The 14950-nt window shown below is 38.3% G+C and overlaps 1 protein-coding gene across 5 annotated transcripts in view; it reads right to left on the reverse strand.

Annotated features, from left to right (window-relative positions):
* The window catches only part of LOC105053302 (protein SABRE), a 38551-nt gene that overhangs the window by 10617 nt on the left and 12984 nt on the right, over window positions 1-14950 (reverse strand). For 4 of the 5 annotated variants that reach the window (XR_833449.4, XR_002165635.3, XM_010934406.4 and 1 more), the window contains 6 exons: window positions 12688-12939; window positions 7204-9321; window positions 2646-4557; window positions 2197-2300; window positions 864-1220; window positions 599-717 (listed from right to left, as the gene is read on the reverse strand). Coding sequence is in view for 3 of the 5 variants with exons in the window: in XM_010934406.4 (XP_010932708.1) it covers window positions 599-717; window positions 864-1220; window positions 2197-2300; window positions 2646-4557; window positions 7204-9321; window positions 12688-12939 (4862 nt within the window). In the remaining 2 variants the exon portion in view is untranslated. The remainder of the gene's footprint in view (window positions 1-598; window positions 718-863; window positions 1221-2196; window positions 2301-2645; window positions 4558-7203; window positions 9322-12687; window positions 12940-14950) is intronic. The other variant, XM_010934412.4, reaches the window with a different exon arrangement.

Here is a 14950-nt window from a genome sequence, read left to right on the forward strand (position 1 = left end):
AATTCTTGCTTTTACAATAGGAGTATAGGACTATCATGCCAAAAAAAATACTTTTTAGAGTTAAAAATTTTCAGTTTTTTCTTTCACCAAATTATGTGCATTACAAAAGATATACTTGTACCACCACCAGGTCAGCATTTCAATTTGCTACATTTAATACAGAGGAAAACTTCCTTCTAACTTGGATCTATATACAAGATATCCTGACAATTTTTAACCGTATCCAACCAGGGTTTCAAATACCAGTCCAGGACCTGGCACCATTTTTTTTTCAGAATGTACTGGGTACCAACACAAGGTGCAGGCATCCTGTACTGAAACATTATCCATTGGTGCCTGAAACCTGCTGGAACGATACAGTACCGTTTGTACTGTCCCATTCAGGCAGTATTTGAAACTTTGTGTCCAACATTCAGTTTTGAATACCAGTTTCGTGATCAATATAACCAGCTTTTATTCCAAACTTTACAAGAAAGTATAGCCAAACATATAGGTTAAAAAAAATCAAAAAAGGTTTTGAATTTAAGAACAATAGAAAAAAAATACACTAACACGAAATATTATAGAGTTGGCATTAGGATGCAAAGTAAAGTCTCACTTGGGAAGCCTGGCAAAGAGAAGATTGCTCAGTACATCCAGCATGACCTGAAACTGGCGTGAAGTCATTGTTGCAGTAATATTAGGAGAGTTGAAAGAGAGTTCTTTTAGTGGCTTGACCTGTATGTCCATAATAAGCAGTCATAACACAGTTGCAGAGTACATAATTAAGACCCACTAAAATTATTTTATATATTATATATAAATGCACGTGCATGCACGTACTGAATTTCAGAGAGGACATAGTCAACAAGTTTACATCCTACCTTCAGACCTGCAGTTCCACTTTTGTGCCTTGTGTAGCGGAAGTACATTTGACAAGGCATAAACACCCTTTCAAGTAAAGCACCAGTACGTTTTACCTTCGGTGAACTCCTAAGAATCTTAGGGAGCCATTGGAGTCCAGCACCTGGGTCAACATCAGTTGGTGCAACATGAGCTTGAACATGCTCCAGCATCACAGAGAACTCCGCTCGTTTCCATGTCATTTCAGGTTCTGATCCAGGAATCTGTACATTGCTGGTACCTAGCGCTTGCTCAATCATCTCATATCCAACATGAAGAACTGAGTGGAATGAACGAGCTAAGACACGGCCACTGGCTGCAGCAAGCAGAAATCTACCCTGGGTACGTATACATACAAGGTCAGCTACCACATAATAATAGTGAACAGCATCTAACATAATTTTACCTTGATAAACAGTGGATAAAGTACATATAAAGCCATTCATTACTCAAGGCAGACTCATCTAGATATGTTCTATGAATACATGCTGGTAATGTTACATACCAACAATCCATCAGATCTTTCCGTAATCTAAACAATCTCCACTTATGTGAATTTGTGATGCACAACATGTCTTCAGACCCAGTGGTGGACAATATTTAACACAATTGTACCTTGACCAGCAGTGGATAAATTACATACGAAACCATTCATTGCACACAAGGCAGACTCATCCAGATATACTTCTACAAATACATGCTGGTGATGTTACATGCTAACAATCCATTGGATCTTTTTGTTATCTAAAATCTCCACTTATGTGGGCATGATGCACAACATTGTCTCAGACCTAGTGCTGAGGTATTGTACCAGCAAACGATATGCATCACTTGGAAGTTTGCAATGCCACCTTGCAACAAATAACTACTGAAGAAATTCTGAATAGTCTGGTGTTTTGATAAGAGTTGACCAAACATTTTGAGATCAACTGAAATTTCCTACAATGCAATTATAATTCAGTATCCTGCAGACAGCTTCATGGAATCGCACATCTTACAACAATTATATCTCAACACTCATAGCAAGTATGATGCACCTTGACTTCAAGGTGCTAGGATGCATATTGCTTCTGGATATATAGTAGAGTAGGATTTCACATCCTGATTTGTTGTGTTCAGAATGTTGAGTAAAACATTATGGCTCCTGGCAGTTAAATACCAAGGAGTATATGCTAAAAAAATTAAGCAAAAGGAAAGTTTGGTACCAATAAAATTACATGATTACTCCACATTCCAAGCTTTGATGATTCAAATCCTAAAGATCCAAAAGGACAAATATTGTTCAGTACATGAAATGCAACACAGTTCACTTACATTCGCTTCTTCTGAATGCAAATTGAATTGAGGTTGAATAACATTCACCATGAAGTGGCGTGTCCCCTCTTCCTCTGAGTCATCAATGTATCCATGCTTCACTGCTAGATGAGCACCGGGACTTAATATACAACTATTAAATATATTTATGAAAGAAGCACAATCTTAAATGGAAGCAAATTGTTAAAGCAGAGCAACTTTGACAACTAAAAGACCCCTCATTTGTGTTGTTAAGCTCCAAAGCTAGAGGTGACACCAAATATAATCCATATCAAAGGAAGAATAACTTTCCCATATCCTTAAATGAAGGGAAATCTGCAATACATCCATATTAAAACCAAGAGAACTAATAAAGCAATGCCTAAACTATAAAATTTGTTTTCCCTAATTTTAAAGTAAAACCCCACACAGGAAACAATATGAGAAAGATGCTTTCTTAATGAACTCACCAACTATATCAGAGGATGAGCATTCCATTTTACTCGAAGGAGATGGAGAAGAAACTGAACCCATAGTCTCAACTTGTCGAGAAGGAGAATTAACACTATGGGATGTAGGAGGAGACACAAAGTTATCATCACAAGGCATTTTAGACCCATCATGCATCTGTTGTTCCTCAATCATCTTTCTTTGTGCATACTGCCTAGATGGAGAAGGTTTTGGAGGTTCAAATGCTTTGGATATTCCACCAACCCAGGACCAAACAGCATCTCTGTTTTCTATCGTCCACAAGAGCTTAAGGCCATAAACGAAAACACGTTGACAATTATCAGCTATGACAACATTAAATCCATCATCATCACTAGGATCAGAGCGTGTATGGTCACTTTCACTACCATTCTCGAACTCAGACCTCACATATGTCATCTCAAGATTCTTTCTACCAGATTCTTGCCATGCCAACAGCCTTGCAGAATCAGCCTTTGGAGCTTGCCTTCGTATTGTGAAATAATCAGAATACAAAAGAAACCCATCATCTCGATTTTTCTCTGTAAAATTACTAAAATTATTGTATTTCACATTGCCGACTTTACCAGACAGCCCAGTGTGAGAACCTCTCTTTGTTGTTGGAATATCCTGAACTGCAGATGAGTTATTATCCCTATTCAAATATGCTTTCAACATATGAAGGTCAAGACCCTGGTAAACAAGATCAAGGTGATCACGCTTGCAATCAAATGTATACCGCTGCTTACCACGACTATAACAGAGCTCATACTTCAATTTTGACATTTTAAATGTTAGACCACTAGCAGGATCATCATCTCCTAAAGGCATGTGTTCAATGCAAGTGGGTGTAGCATCAACACGAAGAAAAAACTCAGTCATAACTTTGTCCAAGGACAAGTTGCCAGATCTTGCAGCTCTTGAAATTCCAAAGCGTGGCCATTTAGAGAATGTTCTCAGTTTATGAGGAGGATTATAATTTATGTTCCACCATTTGAATATCCATGCAAGGTCATGGGCTCCCAGGTTCATTGTTGGGGAGTCAGTGTTCTCCAACTTTTGTGAAGTATCATAAAAGGCACCATCTAGTATCATGCTGTCTCCAAAACCCGAAGATGTAGCATGCTTGTCATGTGGCAGCAGAGAAGGTCTCAGAGAAAAATTCCATCTTAGAGAGAGAGAAGTCGAACGAAATGGATCATAAACTTTCTTTCGAGGTTCCCCTTCAGAGGGAAGTGCATGCAAATAATGATTTAGGGGATTACCAGAATCACATTGCCAGTCCATGATCACTTCAAGAGAGAAAGCAGGGGAATATAAAAATGGTCTAGAGACACCACATGGAAGTTTTAAACTGGAGTTTTTGGTCAAACTCTCTAGACTGCTTAGATAAATCTTAAATGCCTTTGCAGAAACAAATACACGACCATCTGTTTGCTGGATATCCATGTAATTAGAAATGATTTGAAGTCTGTCTAGCTTCTCATAAGGATTAGTTGTTGCAAGCAGGTTCCATTTGGTCTCGTTGAAATACAAGACAATCTTCCCATGAATATAGTACCTCATGTCATCCCACCATGGCAAGCTGCGCTCCTTTTTAAATGGTTGACTCTGTGAAATATTGACATTTGCAGCCTGTGAAGTGCCCACAACATTTTGACCCTTCAAATCAGAATTCTGATTCCTAGTGCTAAGATTAGCCCGGCGCAGGGCTACTGTGAATGCATAACTTACATCTGCAAAAGCTGGCTCATATCCAACTCCAAATGAAACTTCCCCTTTATGAAAATATATAGGTAAGTCAGAGTACATTTTCATTGGTGGAGTTGTACCACTAGCTGAACGTAGCATTCGTACTCTCCTCCATCTCCCAATGTATACATCCTGATGTATTTGGGGTTGGAAACATGTTGCCTGCAACCAAAGACAGGTTTTCGTGAAAAAGCAAAGAAATAATACCAACAGAGTGTGAAAAAGCAAAGAAAATGGCCCTGTTTGTCCATATTCAGAAACCAAGGAAATGATATAAAGTATGGAATAAGGATTGGCCCCTGCAACCTTCATGAAAAATTAACATGATACATAAACAATTTTTCAAGAAAAATTACTATACGTCGCATCTTAAAATTTTTTACCACATGTTTGGAGTTTGTAGGTTTTATTTTCAGGGAGGGGGCAGTGCATGAGGTTCCCACCATTGCAGGGTTTGGGGAGGTTCAAATGTATGCAGCTTTACGATGCATGTGGAGAGAATGTTTCTATGTTTTGAACCTTTGACTTCCAAATCAAAATGGAGCTACTTTACCACCGCACCAAGGTTCACCCTCTCAGTGTAGTAGAACTGAACATATCAATTATAATCTGAAGTCTGAACATCAACCTTTTAACTGCCTAGTCATATGCCAGAGGCAGGTAAATAGTGATAAACCTTTTCAAATAAATAAAATAATACATCCCACCATGTAGAGCCAAAGTTCATAGACTCGGTATCGGAACTCATGCCAACCGGCCGGAGGTACAGATTAGTACGGATCCGTACCAGCCCAGACCGGCACAAATCGACACAGAGCAAAGAAAGCGAACCGGGAGGAAAAGAGAAAAAGAGAGATAAAGAGAGGGGGAAAGAAAGAAAAAGAGGATGGAGAAGCCGTCGGAGAGGCCGCCAGTTGGCGCACTCGACGCCTGCAGCACCGCAGGCATGAAACAAGGGCAATCACCCCTGTTTCATGATTTTTTTTTAAAAAAATCCGGATTACGGTGAAACCAGTAAAGAGATTTTTCTTAAAAAAAAAATCCGAATTACGATGAAGCCGGAAATGGGTTTGCTGGCTTCACTATTTTTAAATATTTTAAAAAAAATCTCTAAAAATGAAGCGGGCAATGGGTTTGCCGGCTTCACTATTCATCGATATTTTTTTAAAAAAACGATAAAAGAAAAGAGGTGGTTGCACCAGTTCCGCAGCCGCGGCTCTGCCTGTCGCCTGACCCCTGTTCCACGGCCGCGGCTCCGCCAGCGCATTTTCTGCCACCTGATGGTCATAATGGCCATCCAATGCCCTTTGACAGCCTCTTCGCCAGCTGCACGACCCTTCGATATCGTCGGTCCCCCTCTCTCTCCTCTCTCGTTTAAAAGTCCTATCGGACGACACCAAGCCACAGAGGCCTCTGCGGCCCTCTGACGGCCGTAGTGGACAACCGCAAGCCTTCCATGACATCGTGATCTCTCTCCCTCCCCTCCTCTCTCTGTCTTCCTCTCTTTCCCTCTCCCTTCTCTGGTGCAACATTTTTCTCGACTAAACAGTCCCAGTTCTCCGTCGGTCCGGCTCGATACAGGGCGTACCTGCCAATTTGGGTCGGTACAAAATTCCATGTGTAGAGCAATGATCTATGAAGCATCACTCTATTAACAAAGAGGGGCCTGGTGCACTAGGCTCCCGCCATTACAGGGTCAAGGGAGGGTTAGATGCACACTACCTTCCACCTATGTGTGGAAAGGCTATTTTCGTATTTCAAACCGATGACCTCCAAGTCATAATGGAGCAACCTTACCTTGCACCAAGGCTCACCCTTATGAAGCACCATTGTAATGTATATGTGAAAAGTTGCGCATCTTGATTATGAATTTTTATAAAAGCAAACCAATATTTATGGCCGGGCATTACAAGGAATGAGTACATAATGTACACTATAAATATGTGCAAGAATATATCAAACAAACAAAATTACTTTTAACCTAACAGTGACTACATAGTTAATATATCAAAAATTACATATGGCTATGCATGCTTCTGATAATGCTTCTCTAAGCATCAACTGTGCAAGGTATAAAGAGTTAAAGACTTCATCAATGTAAACTTGATGAAATCAAGTACATGAGATGCATCATGCAAGTAAAACAGAAAGCAGGAATATCAATTAGGATATTGGACGTCAACTTCAGTCACACTGCTTATGTCAGGAAAGAACACAAAATTGACAATTTCTGCCTTTAATAGAATTTTCTGATTCATATTTCCTATCATATCATATTTTTCCATATTTGGACTTTTCCTTTTGACAATGGAACACCTCCTAATAACTCTCAACTCTCAAATTTTATTTTTTTTTTAACCACTAAAAGTTCATAATCATGAATTTCAAACTAAACATCTATTGTAGCCTTTGATGGACTAACCTAGTATAAAAGATTCTCTAACTCACCAGGAAAAAAAATCCACTCATTCACAAATAATCCTCTAATAATTTTATATTTAACTAACAATGATCATAGAATGATTCTTTATTCAGCTAGCTAACTATGAACAGAAAATACATTGAGAAGAAAAACAAAAGGAAGAATGACCGGTTATGTAGAAGAAACTAGATAAATTGGATAGGTTCCATCATTGAAGAAACTAGATAGGTTTCATCATTGCTGGATGGAAGGTTTTCAACTATGATCGGTTATGTATAAGATAGTTTTCAAAATTACTATCACAAAACATACTAATGAAGCAGAAAACATGATGAATTAAATATAAGATGGCAAAACAAGCTAAAACAAGCGACATTGAACCTGACCTGTTGAGCAAGCACGATACGGCCTTGACATTTCCCTGCAGTAGCAGAAAACAATGGAAAAGTGTAATTTCTTATCTGGAGAACTAAAGAACCTGTATGTAAATGAATATCTCTTCCATACAGCCGGGAGAATGGTATATCATTTTCTAAGCAGACAGGGTCAAGTTTCTTTATAAATTCAACCATTCCAGAAACACCTCCTTCAATTTTGGTTAAACTTACATCCAAATCTGTTGCACAGAGTGATAGAAGTGAAGCTCTATGAGTACTGGGTTTGAAACCAGATTGAAAACCTCTTGAACATGCACCTGATCCTTCCACAATTACCATTTTTTGACATGCCTGATAATAAGAACGAAATGTCTGCTTATGGATTTCTTCTTGCAATCTCTGAACAACTAATTTATCATGCACATCAATCTCAATTCCATTATAACGAGTCTTCCTTTCTGAGCACAAATTATTTGGATCAGCACTTCCTGAAATCATACTGCCAGCAGAGATACTTTCATCAAGTAACTTCAATCGAACAGCTAACTCACAAACTTCATTCTTCATCAAATGGTAATGTTCATCAAGCCAGCCCTGTATGGGCTCTTCCTCAATATCTGCTGTCAGTTTACGTATGACAAATCTGACAGATCCAAATTTTGTTGTTCTGGGCTTTGGTTTTTTCGAGTTCTCCTTCCTAGAAGGAAATATTAGACTGGTTTTAGCAGCAGTAATAAGCTTCAAGCCCCGCAACATATCCTCAACAGCATCCTCTATAGCACGTAATTGCAACCTGTAAGGCATGCAGATATGTATGTCAATTCCTTGAATAACCCAATCTCTTGTTGCTGCAGAGTGTACCTTTGCATCAAGAATGCTACTCGTTGAAACTGGAATACAGGAAATCTGCATGCGGCTACTTTTAAGAACCCTGGCTTCGTTAAAACTAAGCATAAGCCCTTCAAGTAGTATGCCTATCCTGGCATTCTCAGAAAATATAGACTGAACATTGATCACTGTTTCAACACCATCTGCAAGTTCCCCAGACACTCTTAACATTTCCACATCAACAGCAAAAATTGACTCCCTTTTTCCATATGGCATCTCAGGTCGCACCTGGTCCAACCTGTTAACATTTTTCTCTGGTTCCATATCTTTCATATCATGGGATTGTACTCTTATTTCATTACCATAACCTTGGAGCTTGTTATTATGTATCAAAAACCTCAAGCGGGTAAAAAATTCATGTAGTGCCAAATGTGCGTCAGGCTCCCATCTAACAGATATATCAGTTGCACTGAAGAGAGAACAAACAGCAATATCAGTAAGCCCACCAGTACGACGCACAAATTTTGCATTCTGCATATCCACCAGTGTCACTTTAGCACCAGGTTTGTGCTCTTCAGAGTATTCCTGGTAGACCGATCTTGCTCTTTCAACATCCATTTGTGTTGACTTTGTTTCCTTGTTCACACACAAACTAAGATGGAAGATGTCAAGAGATGTTGAAAATTTCAGATTCTTGCATTCACCAGGAAGAGTTGAAATAATGCTTGCTCTGCGCGGTGTGCCATCAGCGGAGACACTAATTATAACTTCCCCACCTTGTGAACCAAAATTCACTCGCTTCGGATCTGCAATAACTGTATCTTGGATGCTCATATCACCACAATAACTTACAGAACATTTTTCAAGATTTAGTTTCAAAATTTGCGTCCCTTTTGCCGACTTTTTGCTCATGTGCCCCACCTTGCTCTCTGAAGCTCTTTTAACAGAAGATAAACTTTTAAATAGTGCCTTGAAGGACATCAAGGTAGTTATAAAAGACTCAACATGCTGAAAGCCAAAGTGTACTGCCATACCACTTATATCAATGGAAAATACCAATGCCCATCTAATGGGATCATGCTTTTCTTGCAATTCCATCTCCCTGTGTCCCCAATCTAGACTTAACCGTGCAATGTGCATTAAGGAACCTGAATTAGTTTCTACACCGAATAAATTTTCCTTCATGCACTCCTGGTATTCATCTTCCATCTGCAAATGTAGTTCACCAAGTTCTGTATGCACTTGAATCCCCCTGCTAGCTATATTATTTGCAAACAAATGGGACGACTGTGAGCATCCCTGCATCATGACGGGATGTAATAATGTGATACCCCAAATAAAAGTATAGAAGGAAAAAACAGAAGCATCAAAAATCCCTTTTTTCCTGTGCTTTCCTGGATTTGGGAAAAGGATGGCTTTTGCAAAGATAGTATTTCTTTCACAATTATCTATAAGTTTCACACGCAAATTGCTGTTGCAAGCAAAGGATCCCAATGTTTAAAAATGAAGGAAAAAATAAACAGCATATATGACATGGGACATATAAATCTAATAAAATAAGTAGCTAGCTTTTCCCACTTGCCAAGAGCATGAGGCTAGATTGCATGACGATGTACAGTGCACTATCTGTTGTGTGGATATAGTAGAAAGAGAAGATCGAAACTCAATCTTTGTTATCATAGCCATCATCCCAACTTCTTACCATTCCAATAAGAGAAAACTGCTACATAGTTTGCTGATGGTACTCATCAAATAGTTTAAAAAGGTATTGAAAGATAATTATTTATTTGTGATGTTATGTAGAGATGTCCAACATTGAACTTGTCATATTGCGGGTGCTTCCATAGACATTGCTCTTTAGGGAACATTTGAACAGCCATGTCCACTCAACCTTATTGAGTGATAGAGGGAATAGATAGATACACTATGATTTGTGATATATGGTTGCACATCTCCCTTAAAAACAGTATCTAGAGATAAAGGATTAAGGTAATGTGTGTCGTACCTATGCTGATCACAAGCAAGCATGACACATACTGTGACATTTTGTATTGTGCCATGCTGATCACATGCCAAGATTTGCAGCAACCAAATATATCTACCCCAGCCAGTATTAGACCATCTCAGTGTGGACCGGTACAAGCCAATATGCATGACAGGGGTGAGCACCCCCAAGGACTGAAGTGTCAGGCATGCTCATCAGAGCACCAGCATGCAGCACTTAAAACCTCGCATACCTTGATTATGCCACTATCTTATCAGCAAAGTACATACCATACAGTATGAACCAGCACAATACGGTACCCCAATCCATGATGAAAAGTAGAAAAGGTTTAGCGCACATTAAAGAACCATATCATGGAGATAATTTCAAAATGATCTGACAGCTATTCTTGATTTAAATATTTCCCAATTGCACAGCTTTAAAACCAGTGGTCAGAGTTTTACCCACTCCAGAGACCAGATTTTATCTACCAAAGCATCATAATATTTATAGTCATCAACAATTCAACAACGGACAAACTGATGTCATGTTTTGTCTGCTCCAAAAAGATGACCGAATTCAAAGGGCAAATTGACACAACTTAAGCTACCATTAGAAGGTATATTTTTAAGTAATTACTCTATAAATTTAAGTACATAGTCCATAAAGTTTGGCTAAAGGTTGTTTATGTGAAGAAGGCCACCACCCATAATCAAAGGTTTCCAAAATTGATAAGGACTATGGAGAAATAATAAGGTCCTCCCTAGCTAAAATATTTGTCAAATTTATAGATGATGATCATCAATTGAAATTTGAGATATGATAATCCACCTTATTATTAAGAAAGACAGGAGCCTAAATGATGATATGTCCAATTTATTTTGACCAAGAATAGAACTAGAAATGGGAGATAAAGTAACTGCTGAATATAAGCCTAATGTAATAGACCAGCATTCATTCAACACATTAGCACACTAAACAAGACCCATCTTGACTTATAAATAGGATAGATTCTTGGCCAAAAGTATAACCATTCCTTGGTTGAGCCGGGTCAAGATGAACCTACAACTAGGCCCGTCTGACCACTTGCACTGTGAGTCTTGTTTGATAGTTCACAATTTGTTCTTAGTGTCTATTTAAATGAAATTTTAAGTGATAATTAAAATAAAACAGGGTTGAAATCACACTGAAAATTTACAAGGGAAAATAAATGCTTTGAAATGTATATGTTAATGAATGGCCCAACTGATGGCTCATGCTGGTCTGTGCCGGGCAAGTACCTATCACTAGGTTGTCAACTGCATTCTCACTAGGACTTGGGCACCCAACCTTGATCAACCCACAACAATGTTCAGCCAAGGTTCGCTATTTTGATATCGGATCCTGTATCAGTACCATTCTATTACAATGTCAGTACATGGTTCGGTACAATACGAGATGGCATACCGAGCACCGATACGGTACGAGACAGCATACTAGTACAAAACTGATATGGTATGCCCCGTACTCATTTGATATGGCTCAATACCACTCCTCAATAAGCCAAAGGTCCTTTTTTATTCTCACATAGTACAAAAGTTTCATATGAAAAACTAGGGCATGCTTGCGCCAGCCAGATTGAAACTTTATGATGCCAGCACAAGTACAAATCCAGGTTTGAGAGTGAAGAGATGTCATAATTATATGGAGTAGGTCAGAGGACGTATGAAGCATCAAGCATTTGTATAAGCTAAAGGTATGCTTATTCAATTTATACAAGTTAGGTTTACCAACCAACTATTTATTCAAAGACGTTTGAGATTATAAAAAAGGTGGTGTATAACATAAAAAAGATGATATGATCAAGAAGTGGGAGTCCCCCAAAAATCACTTTGACACGTAAACAATGATTCAAATCCTAATGGGTTAGTGGGCATCCCACCCATCCCAACATGTTCCTTTGAGAAACCAGGACCTAGGTTGGGGTGCAACCTCAATCCTTGCCAACTGGGATGCCCCACCCTTTCCATATTCGTCCCACCCAGTAAACACTAGACTAGCGGGAAAAACACAATCCCCCTACTGTCAGCCATCATCCCTTTGGCTTGAAGAAAAATTGAAAACCAAAGTGGGACCAAGCCCCGCTGTCTCCTATCCATCATGGCCGCTTTTGAGAGGTGGCAATAACCCAAGCCTTCTTCATCTCCTCCAGTGTCTACGAGAGACCAGGATGAGATCTCCTACAGGATCTCAATAAGCCATGAACAGTCCTCCAACAGTCTACCTTAACCCTTTCTTCTAGCCTATGCCCTAGTTCCACTCCCTCCAGTGTCCTCTTATAGATCTTCGCATGTAGATGTGGTCCAACAACAGACGACATGTGGACCGAGATATCCATTGTCGTGAGCATTGGACATTGTAGGACGCGGCGCATCTTGTTCCATAGAAATACTGGGATGGTCCTTTCCCAGTCTTAGAATCATTGGACCTAAGAGGGTAAGGAAGCAATGTACAGACTGAGGAAATAGTTAAAGTTACTAAGATATTAAAGAAAACATTGATATCTCTCAATAAAATTGGTGAGCATGTAATGCATAAAATCACATTCTGTTACCATATTCTTGCTTATAACTTAATAAAACGAGCGACTGTCCAACAAGAAAAAACTTTGGGGTATTCTGATTTGTGATCAGATAACTTACATGGTATAATGGCAACCCATTAAGGTCGTAAAGCACGATAGTCATCTCTGGTGCTGAGACAGTACACGTCCACATGATGGCTTTCATGTCACTTGGCTGAGACCTTTCTTTTCGAGAATTTTCTTTGCCAAGCATCATTCTTTTCTTTTTAGACGAGTGAAGGTGCAACCATGGCTTTAGTCTGCTCATGATGAGGTTGCACTGGGTACCACCAAGCTTAACATCAACTTCAGCTCTAATAGGTAGAAGTGGCTGAGAGCAAAAGGTAGATCTATTAAGTATTTATTAATACTTTATAGTGAAGTAAGTTTGTAGTATAACACTATCCAGTCAAATGCATGCACGGACACTCAAACACAAAATATTATATATTATATTTCCAAAAAAAAGCAAGTTCGGTCGATCAGCATTCATTTTTTTCACTGTAATTGCCTTTATCTTTTAAATAAACAATTTAGTCATGGCATTAGAGATTTAGTCAAAGAAAAATATTTTGATGGTACGGTAATGTAAACATCAGAAAATTACATTAATTGAAACATCAGAAAATTTATGTCCAGCAGCTTAACTACCTTTTCCATTTCACTTTCTAAACTTGATTACTAGGTTTTTTATTCAGAGTTCAGATAAAAATCAAATCTTGTTTTTCCTACCATGCATTTGAACATGATCATACTAGTGGATACAACTAGTAGATACATATACACATCCATATGCATTTATGTGTGTGTATAAGATAACGTATTGTAGTTCAATATAATAGCTGAGATACATATTAGATTATAAGTTCTATTTTTAACATATGAAACTAAACAACGAGCAAGAGTGAAAGAACCACAAATTTCATAACTTCGCAAAGGCATCATATTCATAGTAACAAGATGTTTATAGGGAAAAAAATGCATGTGATTCTTTGTATTACCAAACTAGAATGCTTCAGTAATAATCCAGAGAAAAAGAGCAGATTTAATTGGAAAACATCCAAATATTGTCAAGACAAAAAAAGGGGTCAAATGAGAACTATTAGAAAGATCTAAGAAAACTAAAAAAATAAGTGCAGAAAGGATAAGGCAGAACAAACAAAATGGCTGTAACTCATCTATCTTGATTACTTATACAACGGTGCATATTTCCTGTCTAGTTCACTTAATAATAGGCAGAACTGTGTTCATGGATACCATGCAATCCTTCAAATTGTTAGAGACATGACGCACCACACTAAGACAGAAAACCTAATCTGAAACAAATATAATAAGAAGGTGACGACAGAATTGGAAACCATTTAGAATTACGGACATATGGTCTCCTTTTGGAAAACACAGGCAACATGTGCACGAATTAATTGAAAAACAACTCCATACTTTCTGCTTTTAAAAGTCCAGTTGGAACTCAGACCATGAATTTTGACAATTCATGAAAGTTTTAAGAAGTATGATGTTTTAAAAATTGAGGGCAATCTTAAGTGTGATGGATGCCACACAACATTGCTATTATCAAGGTGACAATCTTAATATAGTGCATAAATCACATGTAACAATTTGTCAAAAGATCACAAGGGATAGAACTAGATAGGTCATATCAGCGATCCATCTCAGTACTATAGAAGAATACCCTGCTCTTTGCTGCTTCATATTAAAGTCAGCACCTAGGATAGAAGTACTTCAAAATGAAAGAACTATAGAGCTAGACTTTTGTTTAGTATCATCATGAAGGTACTTCAAAACCAAACTTCAAAATCACAGCGAAAGTGAAAAGGCAAAGTAAAATAATACAGCAACACGATAAAAGATGTTGTGATTGCCTGAAGATCAGCAAAAGAAATGACAAAATGAGCAAGGAAAATCAGATTTGGTTAAAAGAGATCGCAACCTTATTTATGTTTATTTGGTGTTAAGGGTCTCCATGCCTAAACAACATTTCTCGGATGAGTAATATAGAAGATAGAGATGAAAGGCAAGTTCCCTCTCCTCTACCTTCCACTTCCACTATCAGACAAATGAACTGGCATAAATTTAGCTAATTGTGATATGAGAATTTAAGAATATGATGGTTCCGTGGAAAGGTAAAAGTACTATCTTGCAGATGAATGGTGGCTCTGATTTATGCAGTCCTCTCACAAATGCCAAGTATCATTTTATAATCTTCATGACACCATCATGGGGTCGTGGTCTGAACTCTGAAGCAATAGGGAATCTGAGTTGAAACACACACCTGGTGAAGTGGGAAGTTCTATGCAGATTAAAAGCAGATTGAGGCTTCGGTC

This window comes from Elaeis guineensis, chromosome 2 (genome assembly GCF_000442705.2).
Source record: "Elaeis guineensis isolate ETL-2024a chromosome 2, EG11, whole genome shotgun sequence".
NCBI lineage: Eukaryota > Viridiplantae > Streptophyta > Magnoliopsida > Arecales > Arecaceae > Elaeis > Elaeis guineensis.